The sequence below is a fragment of the Chionomys nivalis genome, chromosome 2, assembly GCF_950005125.1.
Source record: "Chionomys nivalis chromosome 2, mChiNiv1.1, whole genome shotgun sequence".
Classification (NCBI taxonomy): Eukaryota; Metazoa; Chordata; class Mammalia; order Rodentia; family Cricetidae; genus Chionomys; species Chionomys nivalis.
Window position 1 is genome coordinate 82,326,431 of NC_080087.1, and position 24,895 is coordinate 82,351,325.

General features: G+C 50.8%; 1 protein-coding gene across 4 annotated transcripts; it reads left to right on the top strand.

Annotated features, from left to right (window-relative positions):
- Nucleotides 1-1,342: 1,342 nt before the first annotated feature.
- Nucleotides 1,343-17,290, top strand: Lrfn1 (leucine rich repeat and fibronectin type III domain containing 1). 4 transcript variants are annotated; one of them, XM_057763290.1, is made up of 5 exons: nt 1,343-1,453; nt 3,893-3,925; nt 7,178-7,232; nt 7,895-9,322; nt 15,617-17,290. In XM_057763290.1, exons 4-5 carry the CDS (start codon nt 7,932-7,934, stop codon nt 16,515-16,517), a joined length of 2,292 nt encoding a protein of 763 aa, XP_057619273.1. In that variant the 5' UTR covers nt 1,343-1,453; nt 3,893-3,925; nt 7,178-7,232; nt 7,895-7,931; the 3' UTR covers nt 16,518-17,290. The 4 variants fall into 4 exon arrangements, with proteins under 4 accessions (XP_057619273.1, XP_057619275.1, XP_057619274.1 ...); XM_057763292.1 differs by lacking the exon at nt 1,343-1,453 and adding an exon at nt 1,605-1,745; XM_057763291.1 differs by lacking the exon at nt 1,343-1,453 and adding an exon at nt 2,278-2,948.
- Nucleotides 17,291-24,895: the final 7,605 nt, after the last annotated feature.

Below are 24,895 nucleotides of genomic sequence, written 5' to 3' on the forward strand. Positions count from 1 at the left end.
AGTTGGTGTTTGGAGGGTGTGGACAGATGGAGTCTAGAGAGGGGCGACTAGGAGCTCCCCTGGGGCTCCTGTTGGTTTTGACTTGAACCATCATTCACCGAAGAGATCTGTGGTGGTGAGTTGGTTCTGGGAGTGTGCCTAGGAAGAATTTACAGGGTTTGGGGGAGGAGTTCCATGGCGGGGGTGCCTAATGGGAAGTGTTTGGGACACTGACGCTGCAAAAAGATAGATTAGATTTTGAGGGAAGGCTTTGCTGAGTTTGGGGTTCCTATGTGTATCTCAAAAGGAGACACAACATGGTCTGAGATACCCATGGACTCTAAGGAAAGGAGGTGGAGGTCAGCTCTGCGCAGGGCAGGAGCTGGACGCTAAGAGTGGAAAGAAGGAAGAAACAAGGTATTCTGGGATCCATGGGAGTCACAGAGGTCGCAAGGGCTGAAGGTAGCAGGACTGATTGCTGGGGATGGGTGGGAAATGGGGGCAGATAAACCAAGGGGGAGCCTGAAAGGAACCGTGACAGTTCCAAGGTCCCCCAGGGTGTTGGATGATGACCTGAGGTATAGTTGGGGGAATGAGAAGCATTTAAGGGTCTTCCATGAGCAGAAGAGAAGTTTGGGGTCCCTTAGACATTAGCCATCACTACAATTCCTCCTGGTGGGCAGGGAAATGAAGGTCCGTGATGGAGGAAGGACATTGTTGGGGTTGGACCTAGTTTTTTTCTCTGAATGGCTATGAAACACGGTCTGGTTTCCCAGAGTTCCCCAAAGAGTCAAGCTATGATGGGCTCTTTCTGGACACTGACATATAGTCTGAGTCCTATGTGGATTTTGGGGTGTGGTCTGAGGGCCATCTGAGTGTTGGGTATGGGCGTGGGGGTGGGATCTGGATCCCCTGGGATGCTGTGATATGATCTGAGGTCCCTCTGGAATTAGAGGTGTATGGTCTAGGTTTCCTGACAGGGTGTGCCCACCCCCACCCCCATCTGAGGTCACGAAACAGAGTAGAACACAGTCTTGCTTCCAGGTGGCTTACCAACATGGTCTGGGGTCTCAAAGGAGGTAAGACCCGCCACTCCGAGGGTGTGATGGAGAGAGCTGGTGTGTGTGTGTGTGTTGGGGGGGGGCTGTCAAGAAGCCGCTGGGGCGTGGTCTGGAGGGACAGAGGTGGGGCCGGGACCCAAGCTGGACCCCGGCTCTCCGCAGTGGAGAGGGGGTCTGCGGCGACCTGGGCGTGCGTGTGGCCGCCCCACCTAGGACCGGCGCCCCCTCCCCCCCTTGCGGCGGCGACGCGGAGGGCGGAGCGCGGCGGCGCGCGGGAGGGCGGGCGGGAGGCGGGAGGCGGGCGGGAGGCGGCCCCGCGGCACCGCGCCCCCTCCCCCGGCCCTCCCCCCACCATGGCGCGGCGCGAGGCGGCGGCGGCGGGGCCGGGCCCCGGGCCCCCTCCCCCGGGCTGGGTGAGCGCGGCCCGGGGCGGTCCCCGGGGCTCTTTGGAAGCGGCGGGCGGGGGCGCAGGGACGAGCGTGCCCGTGTGTCCGCGGCGCTGCGGCGGGGCCCGGCGTGCGCCCGCCCGCGGCCCTGTGTGTGCCCGGCGCCCCGCCGGTGTGGCCATCCGGGCGTGTGCGGGGCCGCGGTCGGCCGTGCGTGTGCATGTGTGCATGTGTGCGTGTGTGCGCGCGTGTGTCTCACACACTCCGGGGCGCCGGATCTGGGGGGCTGTGGCGCGCCCGTCCGAGGGGCTGTGTGCAGGTGTGTGCGGGGGCTGTGCGCCCAGGTGTGCGGAGCTCCCAGTGGGCCTGTGCGCGCGTGCGGCTGGCTGCGTTGGGGGTCTGTGTCCGGCGGGGTTGGATGTCCATCCGAGGGGCTGCGGAGCCGGGTGTGTTCGCTCGGGTGTCCATCCGTGGTGTGTGTGTGTGTGTGTGTGTGTGTGTGTGTGTGTGTGTGTTGGATGCGGGTTGGATGTCTCCGAGGGCGTGTGTGTGTGTGTGTCTGTATGTGTGTGTCAGGTACCCTGCTGGGGTAGGGGCTGAGGCTCAGCACATAGTGGGGCCAGGCCTCTGTATGGATGGGGGGGGCTTGGCTGCTCCCGCGGTCCATGTCAACTGGGGGGGTCCTCAGTGATCCTTGGGGGAGACGGCCATGTCTTCCTCCTCTTCTCCGTGGCTGGTTGGGGAGGGGGATGGGAGGCCGGGAGGTGGACAGATGGAGGGATGAGAGGCCGAGGGGATGGACAGATGGGCCCTGGGGTGGGGGGTGAGGGTTGGAGAGTGGAGGTTGGGGGTGAAGGCCTGGCCCTTTCCACCCCACTCCACCCTAACTCCCCCACCTGCCGGGTATCTGCAGATAGGGCCTCAGTTGTCTATATCTTGATGACAAGGCTGGGGAAACTCTAGGGGTTGCTGGTGGCAGACTCTTTTGGGAACCGGGCTTTGGGACTCAACCCCTTCCCCTCCCTATGAAGTCCCACCTACTGAACTGTGAACTTTGACCCTGGCTTGTATCTGGTTCTTTTGGGGGCGGGGTGTAAAGGGTGTTAGAATGTGTTTGGCCTGGGAAGTAGGTGGGGCAGGAGTTTAGGGCCATGAGGACTGGGTCCGGGGCAGCAGTGAGTGTGGAGCTGTTTGGGCTGTTGACTGTGCTTGTGCTTTGGTATTTTGTGTGCATTTACAAGTGTGCTGGTTCCTCACGGGACTGTGGTGTGAGTGTATCTGTGATGCGTGAGCCTCTCAGAGTGGCTGCAAAGTGCCTGTGTGCTTGTTCACGGCTCTCAGCTTTGTCAGTGTGTGCTGGTGCTAAGGATTTTGTGTGCATGTGTGAAGTGTGTGTCTGCTGTACCTGTGTGTGTCTGGTGGTGCTTTTGCAGCTTCATGGCTGCACAGTGGGAACATGTGAAGTTGCATGAATGTGTGTAGGTGTGTAAGAGTGTGCACCTATGTATCTTTCATTGTGCAGGTGAGTCTTGTATGTGTGAGCCACTGTGTGCTGACAAGGGTGCAAGAGCTATATAGATGCAGATGCCTGGCTCTCTGTTAAGGGGCATATAGGTCTCTCTGTATCTGTACATTTGTGAATGTGTAAGGGAGACTCTCTCTCTCTTTCTGTATGTGTGTGTATGCAGTCCTTGAGGGTATGTGTCTCTCTTGGGAGTCCGCTTCTACTCTAGTCTCTGGGGATCAGGTGCTGTATGTTTAGGCATGTACCTTGCACCTGTGCCTTGGGCACAAGATTGACCCTATTTCTGGGTCTTAAGTGTGGCCTGTATATAGCATGCAAGGCATAGTCTGTAGTCCTGGAACTCAAATGTGACTGTATCCTGGGCTCCGTGCCCTGGAGGGTAGGGAGCAGCCAGACTGAGGTGATGCCCTGTAGCTTGGGTTGGGGTTCCCATGCATTTGGTATAGGCTCACCAATGTTGATGTGGATTCAGATGTGACGGCATGATAGAAACCCCTGACCTCTGCGCTCTGGGTGCCACTCAGGTCTTTGAAAATGGGGAGCCCATTTGAGAACTCTTGAGTTCTAAAGGATAAGATGTCTAGTCCAGGCTCCTGGGGCTCAAAAAGAGAAGCCTGGGAATTTAGAATTCTTGGGCTGCTAAGAGCGGTGGGTAGATTCCATACTCCAGAAAACTGATGCAAGTGGGGAGGGGATAAGGGTCCAGCGCTTCTGAGATACCAGAGGGCAAAGCTTAACATCTTGGACTCCTGGGGTTTGGCTCAGTCTCCAAAGGTTTGGACATGACTTTTGGGTCCCTCTAGGAGTCTGAAGCTCCTATATCAGGGAGCCTGAGAAAGTGATCACTGTAGAGATTCCCTTGACTCAGATGCTCTCCAAGCTAGGCCTCAGCAACTAGAAAGAAGCTGGAAGATGCTGACAGTGGTTTTGTTCCTTTGCAGGTACCGGCCCAGGCCCTGACTTCTTGAAGAGAGGTAAGTATAGTGCCTTGGGCTGGGCAAGGGATGTGGGGTGATAGCACCCATTGCAAGCCAGCGCAGGCCCAGAGCTCTACCTAAGTGTATTTAAGTGCAGAATGCCATAGTGTCCAGGGAGGCAGGTGCACACTCCACTCAGGTCATTGAACATTGTAGTTGGATAAGAATTCATCTCATGCTGGTTAGGAGGTTCAGAGGGGCCCTATATGTCAGGATATGACATCTCTCAAGATAGGTAAGGGGGTCATGAAAATGGGGTCCCACTTTATCAGTAAGGGTTCATAATGTTTCTAGGTATGGATTAACCCCTGCCAGTATGGTGATACAAGCCTATCATCCCATTACTCAATGGGCTGAGGCAGGAGAATTGTGAGTTTGAGGCCAGCCTAGGCTACACAGTGAAACCCAGTTTCAGAAAAAGAAAGAGGAGGAGGGAAAAAGGCAGGAGGAGGAGAAGGAGAAGAGGAAAAGAAGGAGGAGGGAATAGCATACTTGTAGAGTACTTGCTTAGCATCCATTAGTGAGGGACTAGGGGTGTGGCTTAGCCCATAGCACATTTGCTAAACATGCACAAGGCCCCGGGTTTCCATCCCCAGCATCTCACACATACACACAATGTTTGTGTTATCTAACATTTATGTAGCGTGTATATAGTCTAAGGATAGGCTAAGCATGATATTATGTGTGTGTGTGTGTGTGTGTGTGTGTATGCTGTTCTGGAACTCACTTTGTAGACCAGGGCTGGCCTCAAACTCACTGAGATCTGCCTGCCTCTGCTTCCTGAGTGCTGAGATTAAAGGCGTGAGTGCATTACCACTGCCCAGCTACTAAATACTTTTACTGAACCCTCTCCAAGGCCATGTGAGGTAGCCAGGTGTCATCATTGTCACAAATGAGTACAGGGGGCCACAGAGGGTGATATTGTTTCATCCAAGTAACACACAGCTGGGCGTTGGGGTGTGAACCCTCACAGAGGGATGGGATTCTGACCCCAGGTGCTACAGTGCCTTCGGGTAACAGATGGCTGTCTTCACTGCAGCTGTCCTACCTCTGAGTCTGCTGCAGCTGTACAAGGAGAAACTCTATGCTTGTTTCAGAGAACAGGGTTCTGGGCCTACAGACCCAAATCAAGCAGGTGCCTGCAGGGCTGCCAATGGTGGAGGCTCGCGTTCCAGACCTGGGCCTCTCATCAGTACAGAACTGCAGCCTAGAGGGAGAGGAAAGTAGAATGGGGGTGGGGTGCTCAGAGATGTTGGGCTGCCCTGGCCCTGCCTCAGTCTGTTTCTTTCCTCCCCTGTTTTGTCTCTCCAGCTCTTTCCTCCACTTGTCTCTCCCTTCCTCCTTCTTCTATCTCTGGTTCAATCTCTTTGCTGTGTTTTCTTCTTCACTGAGATTTTTTTTTTTATTCTTTGTTCCACTGTTACCTGCCTTTTCGTCTCTTCCTTGGTTTCTTGAGACTGGCTCTCCATATGTAACCCAGGCTAGCCTACATCTTTGAACCTCTTGAGTGTTGGGATTAAAGGTGTCTGCTACCATACCTGGCTGTCCCCTTTTTGCAGTGCTGGGGAGGGAACCCAGAACCTCAAGTATGTTAGGCAAACATGCCACCACTGAGCCACACCCCTAGTCTCTCTTGGCTGAATTCTAGGCAAGTGCTCTCCCACTGAGCCACGCCCCCAGCTCCTCATTGGGGGATTCCAGGCACATGTTCTGCTGAGCCACACCTGGAGCCTACTTCACTTGGGATGCTGCTTTGTCTTTTTGACCTGCTCCCTTTCAGTGACTCTCTCTGTCAGTCCATTCCTCCCCACTTGGGCCCTTCTGACTCTCTCAGCCTTTCTCCAACTTTCTTGGTCCCAGTCTTCTTCCCTTGGGCTAAAAGATCAAGGTCACACATGGCCCACAGATTCCTTGGAGGTTGGTCAGCAGGGGCTGGGGCATAGGGCAGGGTCGGAGGAAAATAGCTTCAAGGACGCCCCCTTCCCATCCTTTCCTCTTTGCCCCCCTCCTCTACCGCCCACCCTGTGTTGTGATGGGAGCTGACACATCGTGGGTTGCAGCTGCTGGAGGGGGAATCCCCGCCGGAAGGTTTTGCCTGAAGCAGAGGCATAGTGTGTGTGCACGCATGCGCCTCTGGGCATGTATGGGCCTCCTGTGTACTTACTGTTGGTACCAGTCACCTCCTGCTCAGGAGCTCAGCTGAACCTAGAAAGAAACTGTACTCAGAGGAGGTCTTCCCCAGACTGATGCTGATGCTTTTTTCTTAACCTTTCCCACCTTTTCTGTTCTGTTTTGTTTTTTTGTCCACCGACTTAGGTGGAGGACCTTAACATTCATGGAGTGCTTACTGCTTGCTGGGCTCCATCTGTACTCAGTGGTTCCCATGCATACACTCAGTGAAGATGTTATTGTCTTAGCATATAAAGTCCTGAAATTTTAGCCTGTCCCGGTGTGATAGCATGCTCCTGTGATCCCAGTACTTGGAAGGCTGAAGCAGGAGGATCAAGACTTCAAAACCAGCCTCAACTGTATAGCAAGTTGTAAAAACAGGGTGTACTACATACTATCCTGTCTTAAAGAACAAGACAGATGTGGTGAATAGACCCTTAATCAGGCCGGTGGCTCTCTGAATTCAAGGCCAGCCTGATGTACATAATGAGACCTTGTCTCAGTAACAACAAAACTTACTACTGGGGAGATTTGTGAATTCAAAACCAGCCTGGGCTACATAGTAACACCACCACGCCGCAAACAAGTGAAAAATAATGAAAACTTAAAAAGGGGGAGAAAAATAAAGAAATTATGGCTTAGGTATGGGAATCATTACTGCAGTCTCCTAGAGTTAGTAAATGAGAACCAGAATTTGTGCTCAGATGTCTTTGATTGTAAAGCACCTGTCAGCCAGCAAGATGGCCCATCAGAGAAGGAGCTTGCTGCACAAGCTTAGCAACCTGTGTTTGCTTCCTGGGAGCCGCAGGAAGGTGGAGTGGAAGAACCAGTTCCACAAAGTTGTCCTCTGACCCTGCCACACATACGCAGTATTAATAATATTTAAGATGATAGCACCCACTCTTCGCATCACACACAGCTCTGTGTTTGTATGTGTTAGGCACTCAGTGTTGTTGCAGGGAATAATTTTTAGTATGTGTTAAACGCATTGTACATGGCAGGCGCTGTTCTGACAGCTGCACTCGTGAGTGTACATAATTCTCACCAAAGTAAGGCCTGTTTCTTCTCTCCATTTTACAGATGAAGAAACCGAGATTCAGAAAGGTTCAGACACGTGCCCGAGGTCGCACAGCTAGTAAGTGTCACGGTTGGAACTCGAACTAAGAGTATCTGTTTGACATCCTTGGTCCTAAGTTTCGGCCAACAGTGATTTGAGAATATTTGGTGGGCTGGGAGGTTGTGGGCAATTGGGGAACTCTTAGAAGCATGGCAGGTGGAGGGTAGATGACTTCAGAGTAACGCAGTGGTGATTTGCCAATTACTGTGGAAATTTTGTAATCAGATCTGGGTGTATTGGCCCAGATCTGTGATCCTAGCACTTAGAAGGCAGACACAGGAGGATCATGAATTCAAAGCCAACCTGTGATGTAGTGATACTTTGTCTCAGAAAAAGAAAGGCTAGGTGATGGCCTAGTGCTTAATCCTAGCTCTTGGAAGGCAGAGGCAGGCTGAACTCTGGAGGCAGAAGCAGGCTGATCTTAGTGAGTTTGAGGTCAGCCTGACCTACAATGGGTGTTCAGGCCAGTCCAGGCTACACAGTGAGACCCTGCCTCATAAATGAATGAATGAATAATTTTTTTTAAAAAAGGTGGCCATGTATGCCAGCTGCTTTGAAGTCTGTTGTTCAGAACTCATTCATTGGAAGTTAAAGGATCCAGTTTGACTTTCAGCAGCACATCCCAGGGTTTCAGGGGTATTGAACCAGGTAGCCTGGTTGACTATCTTCCTCCCCTCCAGGTATCACCTCCCACTTCTCCTGCCTCCCCCCTGCACCATGGCTCCAGGGCTCTTCTCACCAACACCTGCTGCTCTCCCCTTTCTGCTGCTGCTCTGGGTAGGGGCATCTCGCGGCCAACCCTGCCCTGGTCGCTGCATCTGCCAGAACGTGGCACCTACGCTGACCATGCTGTGTGCCAAGACTGGCCTGCTGTTTGTGCCACCCGCCATTGACAGGCGCGTGGTAGAGCTGCGGCTCACTGACAATTTCATTGCGGCTGTGCGTCGTCGAGACTTTGCCAACATGACCAGCCTGGTTCACCTCACCCTGTCTCGCAACACTATTGGTCAGGTGGCAGCCGGCGCCTTTGCTGACCTTCGTGCTCTCAGGGCCCTGCACCTCGACAGCAACCGCCTGGCAGAGGTACGTGGAGACCAGCTCCGGGGCTTGGGTAACCTCCGCCACTTGATCCTCGGCAACAATCAGATCCGTAAGGTGGAGTCGGCAGCTTTTGACGCCTTCCTGTCCACTGTGGAGGATCTGGATCTGTCCTACAACAACCTGGAGGCACTGCCGTGGGAGGCGGTGGGTCAGATGGTGAACTTGAACACCCTCACGCTGGACCACAACCTCATTGATCATATTGCGGAGGGTACCTTCGTACAGTTGCACAAACTCGTACGCTTAGACATGACCTCAAACCGTCTGCATAAACTGCCCCCCGACGGACTTTTCCTGAGGTCCCAGGGTGGTGGGCCCAAGCCACCCACCCCACTGACCGTCAGCTTTGGTGGCAACCCGCTGCACTGCAACTGTGAACTGCTCTGGCTGCGGCGCTTGACCAGGGAGGATGACTTGGAGACATGTGCCACGCCCGAGCATCTCACTGACCGCTACTTCTGGTCCATCCCGGAGGAGGAATTTCTGTGTGAGCCCCCGCTCATCACGCGGCAGGCAGGGGGCAAGGCCCTGGTAGTAGAGGGCCAGGCTGTCAGTCTGCGCTGTCGGGCCGTAGGTGACCCTGAGCCCGTGGTGCATTGGGTGGCACCTGATGGGCGGCTGCTGGGGAACTCCAGCCGGACCCGGGTCCGTGGGGATGGAACGCTGGATGTGACCATCACCACCTTGAGGGACAGCGGTACCTTCACTTGCATAGCCTCCAATGCTGCGGGGGAAGCCACTGCGCCGGTGGAGGTATGTGTGGTACCTCTGCCACTGATGGCGCCCCCGCCTGCTGCCCCTCCGCCTCTCACTGAGCCTGGTTCTTCTGACATCGCCACACCAGGCCGACCTGGTGCCAATGATTCAGCCACTGAACGCCGGCTTGTGGCTGCTGAACTCACATCCAGCTCCGTGCTCATCCGCTGGCCGGCCCAGAGACCAGTGCCTGGCATCCGCATGTACCAAGTGCAATACAACAGCTCTGCGGATGACTCTCTGGTCTACAGGTGAGTGGGGTGCTGCTGCCCCGGGAACTCCTCTCCATCCTGCCCCCGACCCATCTGCTCATCCACCTCATTAACCTTGCTTAGACGGGGCTTTGGATAGACCTGTAGTTGCCTCCTTTTCTGCTGTGCTGTCTTTGTGTTTCTTGAACTTAGGAGATGTTTGTGGAAAACAATGTGAGCCAGTGTAGGGCTGGGCTGAGTTATAAAAGTGACCAGGGCCTGGTGCTTCAGGCTTCTGATCCTAGCCTTTGGGAAGCTGAGGCAGGAGGATTGCAAGGACAAGGCTGGCCTGGACAACTTGGAGACATTCAGTCTCAAAATTTTAAAAGTAGAAAAAAGAGGACCGGAGTTGGAGCTCAGTTATAGGGAGATAGAGCCCCTGCCTAGAATCCCCCAGTGAGGGCTGGGGCGTGGCTCAGGGGTAGAATACCTGCTAAGCTGGGGAGGCACTGAATTCCATTCCCAGTACTATACAACAAATATCTCATGGGGTTCATGGACAGCATCACTTGCTCTCCAGAGGCCTCTCATCATGAATTCCATCAGTTAAACATTATGGCACATAAAGCACACGTGTTTATGGTTATGTTTCTATTTATGTCACTAGTACTATTCCAATCAGATACATTATAGAAACAGAAAGCAAAAAGCATGAGAAAAATAGAAAGTAATGTTCTAGTTTGGTTTCTATTACTGCAGTAAACACTGTGACCAAGGCAGGCGGTGGTGGTGCAGGCCTTTAATCCCAGTACTTAGGAGGCAGAGGCAGGCGGATCCCTGAGTTTGAGTCTGGTCTACAGAGTGAGTTCCAGGACAGCCAGGGCTACACAGAGAAACCTTGTCTCAAAGCAACAACAAAACAAAATAAAAAACACTATGGCCATCAAAAACCAAACCAAACCAAACAAACAAACAAACCCCACCCTGACCAAAAACAACTAGAGAAGGAAAGGGTTTATTTTTTGTCTTACAGCTCTAAGGCCACAGTCCATCACTGAGGGAAGTCAGGGCTGGAACTCAAGGCAGGAACCGGGAAGCTAGAACTGAAGCAGAGGCCATGGAGGAGTGCTGCTTACTAGCTTGCACCCTATGCTTTCTTATACAGTTCAGGACCTCCTGCCCATGGGTGACCCTACCCACACTGAGCTGGGCCCTCCCATTCTATGTCAATCATTAGTCAAGAACATGCCCCCCAGCCTTCCCTACAGACCATTTGATGGGAACATTTTCTCTGTTGAGGTTCCCAGGTGACCCTAGCTTGTGTCAAGTTGCCAAAAGTCTAATGAGTACTCCCAAGTTACTTCCGCATTGTCTGAGGTAGAACAGGCCTGCAGCATGGATAGCTGTCAGCTGCTTTCCTCCATCGCTCATTTAGGCTCAGCCCTGCACAGGGCCCTGACTTGGGTGCGGCTGTGGGTTATAGAGGAGAAAAGAGAAGGGTAAGCTGGAAATGCACAGAGATTAGTTTATATATTATTTATTATTGTCTGAGACAGGGTTTCTCTGTGTACTCCTGACTGTTCTGGAGCTCACTCTGTAGACCAGGCTAGCCTCGAACTCACAGAGATCTGCCTGCTTCTGCCTCCCGAGTGCTGAGATTAAAGGCGTGCGCCACCACTGCCCGGCCCTGAAAATAGAACTTATAAAGAAATAATTACCTACCTCGCTTCCATCCTTACCTGGGAGACAGTAGGTGTTCAATATATGTGTTTTCTGAATACAAAGGTCAGCTCTGAGGCAGACATGGTGGCACATGCCTGTGATCCAAGCACTTGAGGGGCTGAAGCAAGAGAATCTTCCGCTCTAGGTCAGTCCATAGTATGTAGTGGCTGAGGTCAGTCCAAGAGCTACACAGCAAGATCTTGTCTCAATAAACAAAACAATTTAAAAAAAGGCAGCTTAGCTGCTTCCAATGTGACCATTGGTACCTGGGTGCCAAGGAGTCCAGTGGGGCCTGAGCCCTGTGGTCTGTCCATCTTGGTAGTGTGTCAGCGTGGCTCTCAGCCACAGACCCTGGCACACAGCAGGAGTGACACACAGAGGGCACTTGGTAAAGGGCTGCTGGCTGCATAGACACATCTTGTTTGCCTTCCTTGTGCACTGTAGATGGCTGCTGAGTGCCTAGCCCCATGCTTCTCTTCCTTTGGGTTATTAGAGGGTCTAGAACTATTTCCCCATCTGTGGTCGTCCCAACAACTTGAGTGTGCTCAGCCCTTTACAAAAAAGCCTGTCTCTTGGCCGCCACCTCTGCTTGCCAGGGGCCTCTCTTTCCTCTTGGCTCTGCTTGTCTTTTGGTTTTTTTTTTGTTTTTTTTTTTTTTTGGTTTTTTGAGACAGGGTTTCTCTGTGGTTTTGGAGCCTGTCCTGGAACTAGCTCTTGTAGACCAGGCTGGTCTCGAACTCACAGAGATTCGCCTGTCTCTGCCTCCCGAGTGCTGGGATTAAAGGCGTGCGCCACCACCACCCGGCTGTCTTTTGGTTTTGAGACAGGCTTTCACCCTGGTAGTCTAGACTAGTCTTTGACGGTGTAGTCCCAGGCTAGCACAGAATTCTGGATGCTGACATTTCAGGGACTATACCAAGTGCACAATTTCTCTTTTTGCTTCTGACTGTCAAGCACTGATGACATTGTTGACTCTCTCATATGCCCTCCCTAGACAGATTAGACTGACCCATTCTTACAAGCAGTTAGCAAGCCAAGACACCAAAGAGAAGCCTTCATAAACTATGTCCAAGACTGTGGCCATATTCTACTTCCAACTTTGTTATGAAGCAGTTGCCATCACTCCGTTTATTTCATTTGAAGAATTTAAAGTTACTTTTTCTTTTTGTGCGTGTGGCTCACTTAACATTCTTTAACTTAGGTTTATTTGTGGCGGGGGGGCATTCATGTCATAGCGTGCATGCAACGGTCAGAGAACAGCCTGTGGGAATCAGTTCTCTCCTGCCACCATGTGACTCTTGGGGATTAAACTGGTTGGTAGGTATGGTGGCAAGTTTCCTTACCCATGGAGCCATCTTGCCAGCCTCTATTTTATTTTATTATTTTATTTTTATTCATTTATTTCTTTGTAGTATTGTTGATTGAAACCAGGCCCTCACACGTGCTGGGCAATCTGTAATTCTCCTAGCCCTTTACTTGGGAATTCTAGGCAGGGGCTCTACCACTGAGCCACACCCCCAGCCCCTCACTAGGGGATTCTAGGCAGGGGCTCTACCATTGAGACACCCCCAGCCCCTCACTAGGGGATTCTAGGCAGGGGCTCTACCATTGAGACACACCCCAGCCCCTCACTGGGGAATTCTAGGCAGGGGCTCTACCACTGAGCCACACCCCCAGCCCCTCACTAGGGGATTCTAGGCAGGGGCTCTACCATTGAGACACCTCCAGCCCCTCACTAGGGGATTCTAGGCAGGGGCTCTACCATTGAGACACACCCCAGACCCTCACTGGGGAATTCTAGGCAGGGGCTCTACCACTGAGCCACACCCCAGCCCCTCACTGGGGGATTCTAAGCAGGGGCTCTACCACTGAGCCACACCCCAGCCCCTCACTGGGGGATTCTAAGCAGGGGCTCTACCACTGAGCCACGCCCCAGCCCCTCACTGGGGGATTCTAAGCAGGGGCTCTACTACACCCTCCATTTTCAGACACAGAACTTGAGGTGCTGTGGGAGAGATCATTTGCTCTCAGATGCAGAAAGCGGCAGAGCTATTTTTCATGTGCTTGAACGCACACTATTGAATACCTAGTGTTTGCCAGGCAGGGATGGAGGGGAATGGATGATGTGTATCTGTCAGTCATTTCAGATTGTGTGTGTGTGTGTGTGTGTGTGTGTGTGTGTGTGTTTCCCCATCTCTCTTCTCTGCTCCCCTCTGATCCACAGTCACCATGTGACAGGGTGGGAAAATGTTTAAAACTCAGCCTGTTAGCAGCTCTTGATGACCCCAACCTGGGCAAGATCCCAGGACTCCTCTTCTCTCCAGAGGGCCTCAGTTCTGCCCTGCATCCTCCATTGCAGATGCTTGTACATAGACCAGCACTGCAGGAGTTAACTTCCTCTCTGCAGCTATGGGCTGAGGTGACATCCAACGAGAAGCCTGCTTGGCTGCTTGCTCTGGTCTGGCAGCCAATGAGAAGCTCGTGGGCTCTGGCTTTCTTAAGGAGCCAGTGACTGTCCTTGAGAAGGGGGAAGCCCCTAGCAACTGGTTATTTGGGGAGAAGAAACAAGGGAAGCTAAGCCTCTGGCAGAGAAAAAGGGAAAGTTAATTCAAGAAGGAGGTCAGGGCAGCTGGAGGTGGGTGGCCTATAACAAGCAAGGAGCCTAAGGAGAAAATCAAGTGCCTTTTTGATACAGTGGGGCTTATGCTTGAAGTCATGGAGTGAAGGGTGGTGGCTGGTGACAGGGACCTTCATGGTGGGGGTCTCAGGACCAAGGCTGGCAGGCCTGTGGAGCTCTGACAGGTAAGCCAGGGCAGGGATGAGGCAGGACTTTTTAGAAGGGGCGGGACTTGTTCTCCGGGGTCTCAAACAGATGAAGAGGCCGAGCTCATCCCCGGTTAGCCACTCAGGTCCTTGGCAGGAGAGAAGAGTTTGTGGGTTTGGGTGCTGGGTGTGCCACTCTGGGTGCACTTCACACTCCTGTGTTCCCCAAGGCTGGAAGTTGCCAAACAGACTGTGCCGAGATACGCGCATCAACAAAAGAGAACAAAGTCTGGGAGGGAGTGCCCTAAAGTGGATCATAGAGGAATATAGAGGATGCAGCTGGTGAGATGGCTTAGGGGGTCAAGATGCTTTCTACCAAGCCTAATGACCTGAGTCACACATGTCCCAATCCCTGGGACACACATGGTGGAAGGAGAGAGCATACTCCTGCAAGTTGTCCTCTGACCTCCTCCTTACACACACGCACACACATGCACACATTAATAAATGTGATTTAGATGAGGTCAGACCTGCTAAGGATGGTATTGCTGTAGACTAAATGTAATTTATAAAGAGAGAGAGAGAGAGATGTAGAAGAGGGCAGGTACCCTTAGAATGGGAGCCCACAAGAGCTGCTAGCAACATGATGGGATATTAGCTCGGAGTGAGGTCCTTAGCTTTAGATAATCAGGTTTTAGATGTTAACTCATCCATTCCCCATGCTATCACTAGGATGTGGGGATTCTTACTGTCCCTATTAGAAATGTTAAATGATGTACAGAGAAGTTAAGACACTTGTGTATGGTGGGGGGGGGCAGAGAAGAGATCCTATCTAAGAGTTGTGACTCCCAGATGTTTAACTGAAGAACAGTGTACTTCATTTCAGGAGACTGGTCCCTAGAAAAAGGAAAGAAAGAAAGAAAGAAAGAAAGAAAGAAAGAAAGAAAGAAAGAAAGAAAGAAAGAAAGAAAGAAAGACAGGAAGGAAGGAAGGAAGGAAGGAAGGAAGGAAGGAAGGAAGGAAGGAAAGAAACCCATGCTTCTTAGTCAATTGTAGATGAGATTTGGGGAGTATGAACTGATTTCTGGAATTCTGGTGGTACGGTGATTGTCATACATATAACAGCTGGTTGCCTCTAGAGGAGCTGTCTCAAGGTGACTCGAAGGGACATGACTTGTAAGCCAGAGTGCAATTAGAAGGGGAATGAATGGAAAGTGTCGTTGAGGTGCTTGGGAAACTGAGCTAGGAGCCAGAGCTTTTACCCAGAGCTGGAGCATATTCTGCAGCATGCCTTCTCCCGCAAAGGCAAGAATGTATATCAAGGTGGAATTACGGCTGGAAATGGAGCTAAACTGGTAGAATGCTTAAAGGAAGACCAGGGTCTGATCCCTACCTCACAAAACGAAACCATACAAACTAAGAGGACGTGGAAGTGTATGTCTGTAAGCCTGAGATCTCAGCATTCAGGAGGTGAAACAGGATGAAAACCAGGGATTGAAAGTTCAGCCATTGCCCTCGCAGGGATAAACCAATTATTGACGTCAGTATTCATCTGAAGGAAGGAAGGACATGTAGATTTAGAGGGAGTGGCCACAACACTGAGCCCCTTAAATGGTAGATATATGCAGATGACAATTGTCCACAGTGCGAGTAGAGAGTCCCAGTAGGCGATGCTCAAGGTAAGTCAGTCTGAAGGCGGAGCATGTAGATACGGGGCGTGGTCCTGAGTCGCGATCCAGAAAGGCTGACTATTGATGGAGGAGGGCCTCAAATGGCTGCTGTAGATACCAGTAGCATTGTTTCCCTTGGTCGGGGCATAAAGTGATGGGGTGTGGTTAAGATCCGTCCTGATCCCACCCCTTTCCGCAGGATGATTCCATCTACCAGCCAGACCTTCCTGGTGAATGATCTGGCGGCTGGCCGCGCTTATGACTTGTGTGTGCTGGCAGTCTACGACGATGGGGCCACCGCTCTGCCGGCTACCAGAGTGGTGGGCTGTGTGCAGTTCACCACGGCGGGAGATCCCGCACCGTGCCGCCCGCTGAGGGCCCACTTCTTGGGTGGCACCATGATCATCGCCATCGGAGGCGTCATCGTAGCCTCGGTCCTCGTTTTCATCGTTCTACTCATGATTCGCTACAAGGTGTACGGCGATGGGGACAGCCGTCGTATCAAGGGCACGTCCAGGTCGCCCCCTCGGGTCAGCCACGTGTGCTCTCAGACCAACGGAGCCGGCTCGGGCTCGCAGCAGCCCTCAGCCCCACCGGCTCCAGACCGCTATGAGGCGCTGCGGGAGGTGGCGGTCCCTGCAGCCATTGAGGCAAAGGCAACCGAGGCGGAGGCGACTTCCACTGAGCTAGAGGTGGTGCTTGGACGCTCTCTGGGTGGCTCGGCCACCTCGCTGTGCTTGCTGCCCTCCGAGGAAACTTCTGGGGAGGAATCTAGAGCCGTAACTGGTCCTCGAAGGAGCTGTTCGGGGGCCTTGGGGCCCCCAACTTCAGCGCCCCCGACGCTAGCTCTGGTTCCTGGGGGAGCCCCGGCCCGACCGAGACCACAACAACGCTATTCCTTTGACGGGGACTACGGAGCGCTGTTCCAGAGCCACAGTTACCCGCGCCGCGCCCGCCGGACAAAGCGCCACCGGTCCACGCCACACCTGGACGGGGCCGGAGGGGGCGCGGCCGGGGAAGATGGAGACCTGGGGCTGGGCTCCGCCCGGGCACGCCTGGCCTTCACCAGCACCGAATGGATGCTGGAGAGTACCGTGTGAGCGGCGGGCGCACGGGCACCGGGACGCCTGTGGGGCCGCACTTAGTTGCCCAGCCCGGCTGGATGCAGGGAAGGTTGGAGAGAAGGGATGCGCGAGGGGCGGGGCCAGCCGCAGTCAGGGCCAAGCCCACTCGAGTCCGTGATTGGAGGTGGGCCGCCGGCCTCTCCGACTCCACTCCTCCGCCCCGCCCCCCCGCGCGCTCGCGGACCTTGCCGGAGCCGGTGCCTTACACAGCGAAGCGCGGGGAGGGGCGGGGCCCCCCCACACTGCAGCACTGAGACACGAGTCCCCTCCCCCACCTGGGACCCTGGGGCAGGGGCGAGGGGCCCATTCCTTGTATCTGGCTGGACTAGATCTCATTCTGCCCCGCGGCGGCCTCCAAAGCCTCCAGTCCCCTCGACCCCAGTCCCCTCCCTGGTCCCACCTACTCTGGTTTGGAGGGAGGGGCTCCTCCTTTCTCCTCTGTGTGTCCTCGTTTTTCCTGCCCACTGTCGTCGATCTTTCCGTACTTGTCTCCCTTTTTTCTGTTCCATGGTCGTCTCTTCCTCCGACCGCCGTTGATTTTTTAGTTTATTTTTTGTCCTGTGTCCTTGTCTCTCCTGATTCCCTCTGCTCACCATCTCCCGGGCAGGTCCCACAAAGGACCAGACTCTTCCCTCTGCCTTCCTCGTCCCCACAACAAATCCCCACACAGACAAAACCCAAAAACCAAATCCCTCTATCGGAGCCGGGACCCTCCGCCGCAGCAGAATTAAACTTTTTTCTGTGTCTGAGGTGGCTCTGCTGACCAGTGTGTGGTGTGCGCACGCGCCTATCTCGGGGGAGGAGGACTCTGAATCAGACTGAAGAGAACATGACAGTGAGGATGGAGAAACTGGCAGGCAGACTCGGAGGCGGGAAGTAGCAAAAAATGACTGACAGGTGGCCACTGTGTGGGTAACCTTTAAACCAATCCTCACAGTAACCCTAGGAAGTCGGTACTGTTAGCTCACTCTGCAGGTGAGGACCCTGAGGCCAGGTGGGTTAGACAACATGTCCCGGCATAACCAGAAAGGTGGAAAATTGAGATGAGTTTATTTAATAGTAATTTCAGCTGGGCATAATGACCCTCACCTTTAATCCTACAACTTGCAGGGCAGAGGCAGGCGGATCGCTGTGATCTCGAGTCCAGCCTGGTCGACATAATGAATTCCAGACCAGCTAGGGCTACATAGTAAGTCTATCTCAAAACAACAAGAAAGTAATTCCAAATAGTATTTACTTATTTGGTGTGTGTGTGTAAAACATGTATGTGCTGGTACACTCATCCATATGTGTGAATGGGGAGGTCAGAGGTACATGTTGGCTATCTTCCTCCGTCATTCCCCACCTTATTTATTTATTTATTTATTTTTTGGTTTTTCGGGACAGGGTTTCTCTGTGGTTTTGGAGCCTGTCCTGGACTAGCTCTTGTAGACCAGGCTGGTCTCAAACTCACAGAGATCCACCTGCCTCTGCCTCCCAAGTGCTGGGATTAAAGGCGTGCGCCACCACCGCCCGGCTCCCCACCTTATTTTTTGAGGCAGTCTCTCACAGGAGCGCATCAATTTGACTAGACTGGCTGGCCAATGAACTCCTGGGTTCTCCGATGTTCACTTCTGCCTCCAGCACTGGAGTTATAGATGTGTTATTTATGTGGGTTCTCGGGGTCTTAACTGAGGTCCCCATGTTTGCATGACAAACATTTTACCAACCGAGACATCTCAGGCACATACACACACCTATATATACACACGGGAGTTTGTGTATGCTTATATGTGTGTATATAGTTTTTGACAGAGTCTCCTATGTAGCACTGAGTTTCTCTGAAAACCCCCTATAGAGGGTGGGTTAACTTCCCAACTTTGTGATTTTCTTGCCTCTATCAAATGCTGGGATTGTGGATTTGCACTGCCATGCCTGATCTCAGACTGGCTTCAAATGTGTGGTAGTCCTCCTCTGTCTCTGCCTCCTGAGTGTAGGTTTTTTTGTTGCTGTTGTTGTTGTTTTTTTGGTTTTTTTGGTTTTTTTTTTTTTTGACAGGATCTTGATATATGTAGCCCAGGCTGGCCTTGAACTTTCAGCTGTCCTCCCTTAAACCTCTGAAGGGTGTATGGGTATATATCTTGGGAAAACAGATTTAACAGTGTGGGTAGAAATTGGGCATGGGGGAGTATGCCCATAATCTTGGGTGGTAGAAACAGGAGAGTTAGGAGTTCAAGACTGTGCTGGCAAGTTGGCTCAGTGAGTAAAGACACTTGCACCAAGCCTGACAATCTAAATTTGACCCCTGGGATCCACGTGCCATAGCAAATGTACACCCCCAACAAACAAGTAAACATAAAATGTTTTTAAAGTTTAAGACTAGGGGCTCCGTGTTAAGAGCACTTGCTAATCTTATGGAGAGCTCAGGTTTGATTCCCAGCACCCACATGGCAGCTCTCCAGTTCCAGGGGATCCCATGTCCTCTTCTGGCTTCCGTGGACACATGTGTGATGCACGGGCACACACATGTAAATCAAAAAAATTTTAAAGAATAGAAAGTTCAAGACTATCATCTACATGCAGAGTTTGAGACCAGCATGTGGCTACATGAGACCCTGATTTTGTCATTGTTTTGGTTTTTTTGCTTGCTTTTGCCAAAATAAGTAAAGAATAAAAAGGCAGGTGGATTTGGGCAAGACGACACAATTGGACTCCCAGCTACTCAGGAGGCTACGGCAGGATGATTTCTTGAGCCCAGGAGTTTGAGGCCAGCCTGGGCAACATAGCTAGACACTGTCTCAAAACTGCAAACATCAATAATAGTAAAAGGCAGACGGACCAATTTCTGACCCATCCTCAACTTGAAGCCCTTCCTGGCAGTTACCACCCCTCCTGGCTGCCCACATTGTGGAGGATAGATATCCATGGTCCTTTTTACAGACAGAAGGCAGAACCAGAAGAAAGGGAAGTCTCTTGTCAGAGGGCTCCACCCTGGTCTGCTTCCCATGAAGAAAGTGGAATTGGCAGTTTGCCCCCGGATTTGTGTCTGGAGGCTGGGGGATGGCTTCAGTGACCCTAGCTGAACTTGAGTCTCCAAAGCCAGCTGTTAAGGGAGTAGAACTCTGCTTACCTGTGTGAGCAAGAAGGAAGGTAAGTGAAGCAGGGTCTGCTGGAGCAGTGGAGGGTGATGGAGGAGGGGCTCACTAAAGACTGAGAACTTTCCTGGGGAGGCCAAAGTGGTTTGGGGTATGGTAGGGGCTCTGGGCATCTCAGTCTTTGCAGATACCTTGCTATAAAAACTTGTTCCTAATTCTGGGGAAAAATGAAGAAGGCTTCAAGCCAGCCAGGGGCCCCCTGAGGCCTGGGGAGGAGGAAAGCAAGACAGAAATAGAAACAGAGCCAGAGGGAGGAAGCTGGTCTGGGCAGAGAGGGTGGGAGGCAGCAAGGACAGAAGCTCTGGAGAATTCCAGGCCAGGTGGATCCCTCACCCACTGGCCCAATATACATATCAGTCACAATGATACCTAGGTATGGCGTGCTCCCACCAGCTGGGCCCTGTGCTCACATATCCTGCCTAATGTGTGAGTCAATACAGCGTGAGGAAAGGTGGTTACTCCTGTAAGAAGCAGGCTCACGACATGTAGCTCTGGTTGCCCTGCAACTCATGGGTGGATAAGCTTTACTGAGCATGTACCTTATGCCTGACCCAAGGTAGGAGCCTTAGCGATGAATAAAATAGATGAGCTGCTAGGCATGGTGGCATATGTCTGCAGTTTAGCACTTGGGAGGCAGAGGCAGGAGGATCTCTGTGAGTTTGAGGCCAGAGAGTTCCAGGACAGCCAGGATTGTTACACAGAGAAACCCTATCTTGAAAAACAACAGAATAAAATGAAATAAAATAAGCCACAAAGAAAGAAATGGTCCTGGAGGAACAGGTCTATGATCCCAGCACTCAGGAGGCTGAGGCAGGGGGATCAGAAGTTTGTCATCATTTGCTACATAGTAACTTTGAGGCCAGCCTGGAGTAATTGTTTTCTTCTTCAATATACAAAAAAGAGAGACATTTTTCATTTGTTTTTCTCCTTTCTGCTTAATTTATTGGTTATGAAGATATGAGACTTGCAATTTCCGCAGTCATTTTGTAGCCATGCCGCGCTGAGAATAGAATGTAAGACTATCATTAGTTTTTAAAGGAAGGTAGAGAAAAACACAGGAAAACAGGTCTATGACAAACCCCTAGACTCCAAATAGTCAGATGACACCAGAATGTACTGATATTTTATTTATTTTTATTTTATGTGTATGGGTGTTTTGCCTACATGCCTATCTGTGTACAGTGTCTGTGCTTCGTGCCAGGGGAGGCCAGAAAAGGAACTGCAGTTACGGATGGTTGTAAACTGTTGCCATGTGTGTACTGGGACTCAAACCTGGATCCTCTGGAAGAGCAGCCACTGCTCTAAAATATGAAGCTACCTGTCCAGCCCCAAAACAGGATGTTTCAGATATTTAAAACATATTACCTGGATTATCCTGTCATCTACCCCCAGCCCCAGTTCTTTATCTATATATAGTTCTATCACTATAGAACCCTGACTGACCTAGAATTTCCTACTTGAACTCACACACTGAAATCCACCTGCCTCTGCCTCGAAAGTGCTGGGATTAAAGGTGTCCACTAACCATGCCAGGTTTTTGGACAAGATCTTATGTAGCCAAGGATGGCCTTAAATTCATGATCCTTCTGCCTCTACCTCCAAAGTGCTGGGATTATGAACCACTGTACTTGGCTTTTCTTTCTTAAACTACATCCACCCATCCATCCATCCACCCATCCATCCATCCATCCATCCATCCATCCATCCATCCATCCATCCATCCATCCATCCATTCATTGTGTATGCATGTGGTACATGTGGAAGACAAAGAACAATTTGCATGGTTAGTTTTCTCCTTTCCACCTCATAGTCCCTGGGATTGAATTTAGGTCATCAAACCATCAAACTTAGTGATAAGTGCCTTAACTCACTGAATCATCCCACCAGCTCTTTATCATCTATCTATCTATCTATCTATCTATCTGTCTGTCTGTCTGTCTGTCTGTCTGTCTGTCTGTCTATCTATCTATCTATCTATCTGTCTATATCATCTATCTTCTATCTATATATATCATCTATCTATCTATCAATCTATCTAATCTATCTTCTATCTATATATATCATCTATCTATATATCTATCATATATATATCTATCATATATCTATATATCATCTCTATATATCTTCTATCTATCTATCTATCTATCTATCTATCATCTATCTATATATCATCTCTATATATCTTCTATCTATATATCATCTATCTATCATCTATATATCATCTCTATATATCTTCTATCTATCTATCATCTATCTATCTATCTACCTATTTACCTTTATATCAAATTTTATTTCTATTTGTTGATTTTGTTTTGAGACAGGGTCTTTCAACATGGCCATGGCTGTCCTGGAACTCACTATGTAGACCAACCTGAGCTACAACTCACAGAGACCTGCCTGCCTCTGCTTCCTGAGTGCTAGGATTAAAGGAGTGCACCACCACCACCCAGCTTCAACTTTTTTTATGTGTGTGTGAGGTGGGTGTGCACAGGAGTGTAGTGCCCACAGAGGCCAGAGATGCTGGATCCCCTGCAGATTCCGTTCCAGACAGATGTGGGTCCTGGAACTGAACTTGGGTCCTCTGCAAAAACAGCAGGGCTCTTAACAGCTAAGTTATCTCTCCAGCTGCACCCCAGCCCCTCAACTCCCCACATCATCATGCCCCACAGTTCCACAGAATCTTGGGAGAAATTGTGATTTTATCAACTACCAACAAAGTAGTCCTATCTATCTATCTATCTATCTATCTATCTATCTATCTATCTATCTATCTATCTATCTATCTATCTGAGTTTCACTATGTAGTCCTGGCTGAGTTCAAACTTACGTATTTCCATATTTTTATCATAGAAGTGATACACTCTTGGGGCTGGAGAGATGGCTGGCTCAGGTGGTAAAGTGCTAGCCCCACAAGTATGAGGACCCAAGTTCGATTCTCCAGAGTGGAGGGAAGTCAGGCATGGCAGCATGTGCTTGTAATCCACCGCCAGAGATGCAGAAATGGGAGGGTCTGTGGTGCTCACTGTACAGCTAGCATAGCCTAATTGACAAGCCACAGGACAACTAGGAAGTAAAGCAAAGCGAGGTGGACAGTTATTGAGGGGTGGCAGCTGAGGTCCTTTGTCCTCCCTCCAGGTGCACTCACACAAAAGCACATCTACATGCACATGAACACACACAAGCACACATATATAAGCAAGCATGAAGTTGCAAGGTCCGTGTTCAATAGAATGTTCCTGACCACCTCACCGTCTCTCTGCTTTGGGTCTAATAGCATCCATCTTTCTAGGGACAGATTGTTGGGAATAGAGGTTTCTCTCTAGTCTCTCACATCTGTTTTGCTTTTTTTTTTTTTTTTTTTTTTTGAGATATGACATCAAGTCGCCCAGGCTGTGTCGCTTCGGATGACGTGAACTGCTGATTCTGATGCCTCCACTTTCTCAGGGCTGAGGTTGCAGTCATGTAGCACCATTACACCCAGAATAATACACATGTTCTTTTATTTATGTATTTATTTAATTACATTTGGGGGACTGGAGAGATGGCTCAGTGGTTAAGAGCACTGTCTTCTCTTCCAGGGGACCTGGGTTTGAGTCCCTGCACCCACCGGGTGGCTCACAATCCTTTGTAACCACAGTTATGGGGATCAGATGTCCTCTTCTGGCCGCTGTGGGTACTGCATGTACATGGTGCACAGGCACACCAGAACACCCATGCACAAAAGGTAACAATAATTTTAAAATGTACACAGTCTAGGGTGGCTGTGGGGATCAAAGTATGAGTTGGAGGGTAAGTTCTTTCCTTCCACTGTGTGGTTCCTGGATACCAAGCTCATGTCCACAGTGTTAGTGCTGAACAGTCTTGTGGAGTGCAATACATTTGTTTTTGTTTTTGTTTGTTTGTTTTTTGAGACAGGGTTTCTCTGTGTAGTCCTGGCTGTCCTGGAACTCACTCTGTAGATCAGGCTGGCCTTGAACCCAGAGATCCTCCTGCCTCTGCCTCCCAAGTGCTGGGATTAAAGGTGTGTGCCATCACTGCCCAGTAATACACATGTTCTCATGTGTTATGACAAATTCCTTTTTATTTCTGCCATATGAGTTGGGTTTTCTTTAGATGTATGTGTGTCTGTGCTTTGCATGCGTGTGTATGAGCTTATATGTGCATGCGGAGGTCAAGGGTCAACACCAGTTGTCTTCTGAATTGATCTCCATTTTTTTAAGCATGTGATTATTTTTATGTTATGCACACACGAGTGCCAGCATATATGTATATACACTAAGGGTATGTCTGATGCCCATAGAAACCAGAAGAGAGCATCATATCCCTGGGACTAGAATTATGTATGTAAGGTTGTGAGCCACCATGTGGGTGCTGGGATTTCAGATCAGGTCCTCTGCAAGAGCAGCCAGTGCTCCTAACTGCTGAGCAGTCTCTCCAAACCTTAGTCCGCATGTTTTAATGTGTGTGTACTTGCTCGGACAGGTACCAGTGCATGGAGGCCTGACATGTGTGTTATGTGTCTTCTCGATTGTTTTCCACTTTATTTTTCAGCCAAGGTCTATAACTAAATCTGAAGCTTACCAACTGCTAGACTGGGTGGACAGCTAGCCCCAGGGATCCTTGTCCTGTGTATATTTCCAAAGTTGGCTGTATCTTTTTTTTCCTTTTTACATGGGTGCTGGGGATCAAACCTAAAGTTCTCACCCTTGTCCAACCTCTGCAGCTTGTGTTGGGTTTTCCAGTTTCTAATTATCAGATGACAGCTTCCTGAATGAGCGAGACCCCCCTCATCTGTTCCAGAGACGTTTAAAAGAGAGATAAACGGTACATACAGACTAGAGAAAGACTTATTAGCATGTTTGTAAACATGTGTGAATGTGGACAGGCCACAGTGACACATCTTTGGTTAGTTGCTGGTTTGGAGAGGTGGTCCCTTGGATACACATCACAGAAGACAGACACACAAACGCACAGTCTTGAGTGTCCTCTGCACCAGTCATCCACACTCAGCTGCATGCCACAACCACACACGAACACACACCCAAGGATCACAGAAGGGTCCAACTCCTCGCTGTTTATTTGCATATGTTGTATAAAAATAGGAAAAATAAACCCAGCTTGGACCGCAGCTTCATAAATAAAGAGTGAGAGGAAATAAGGGAGGGGTGGGACCGAGTGTGGAGTCCAGAGCCTTGAATGCACAGTGCCGGGCCACTGCAC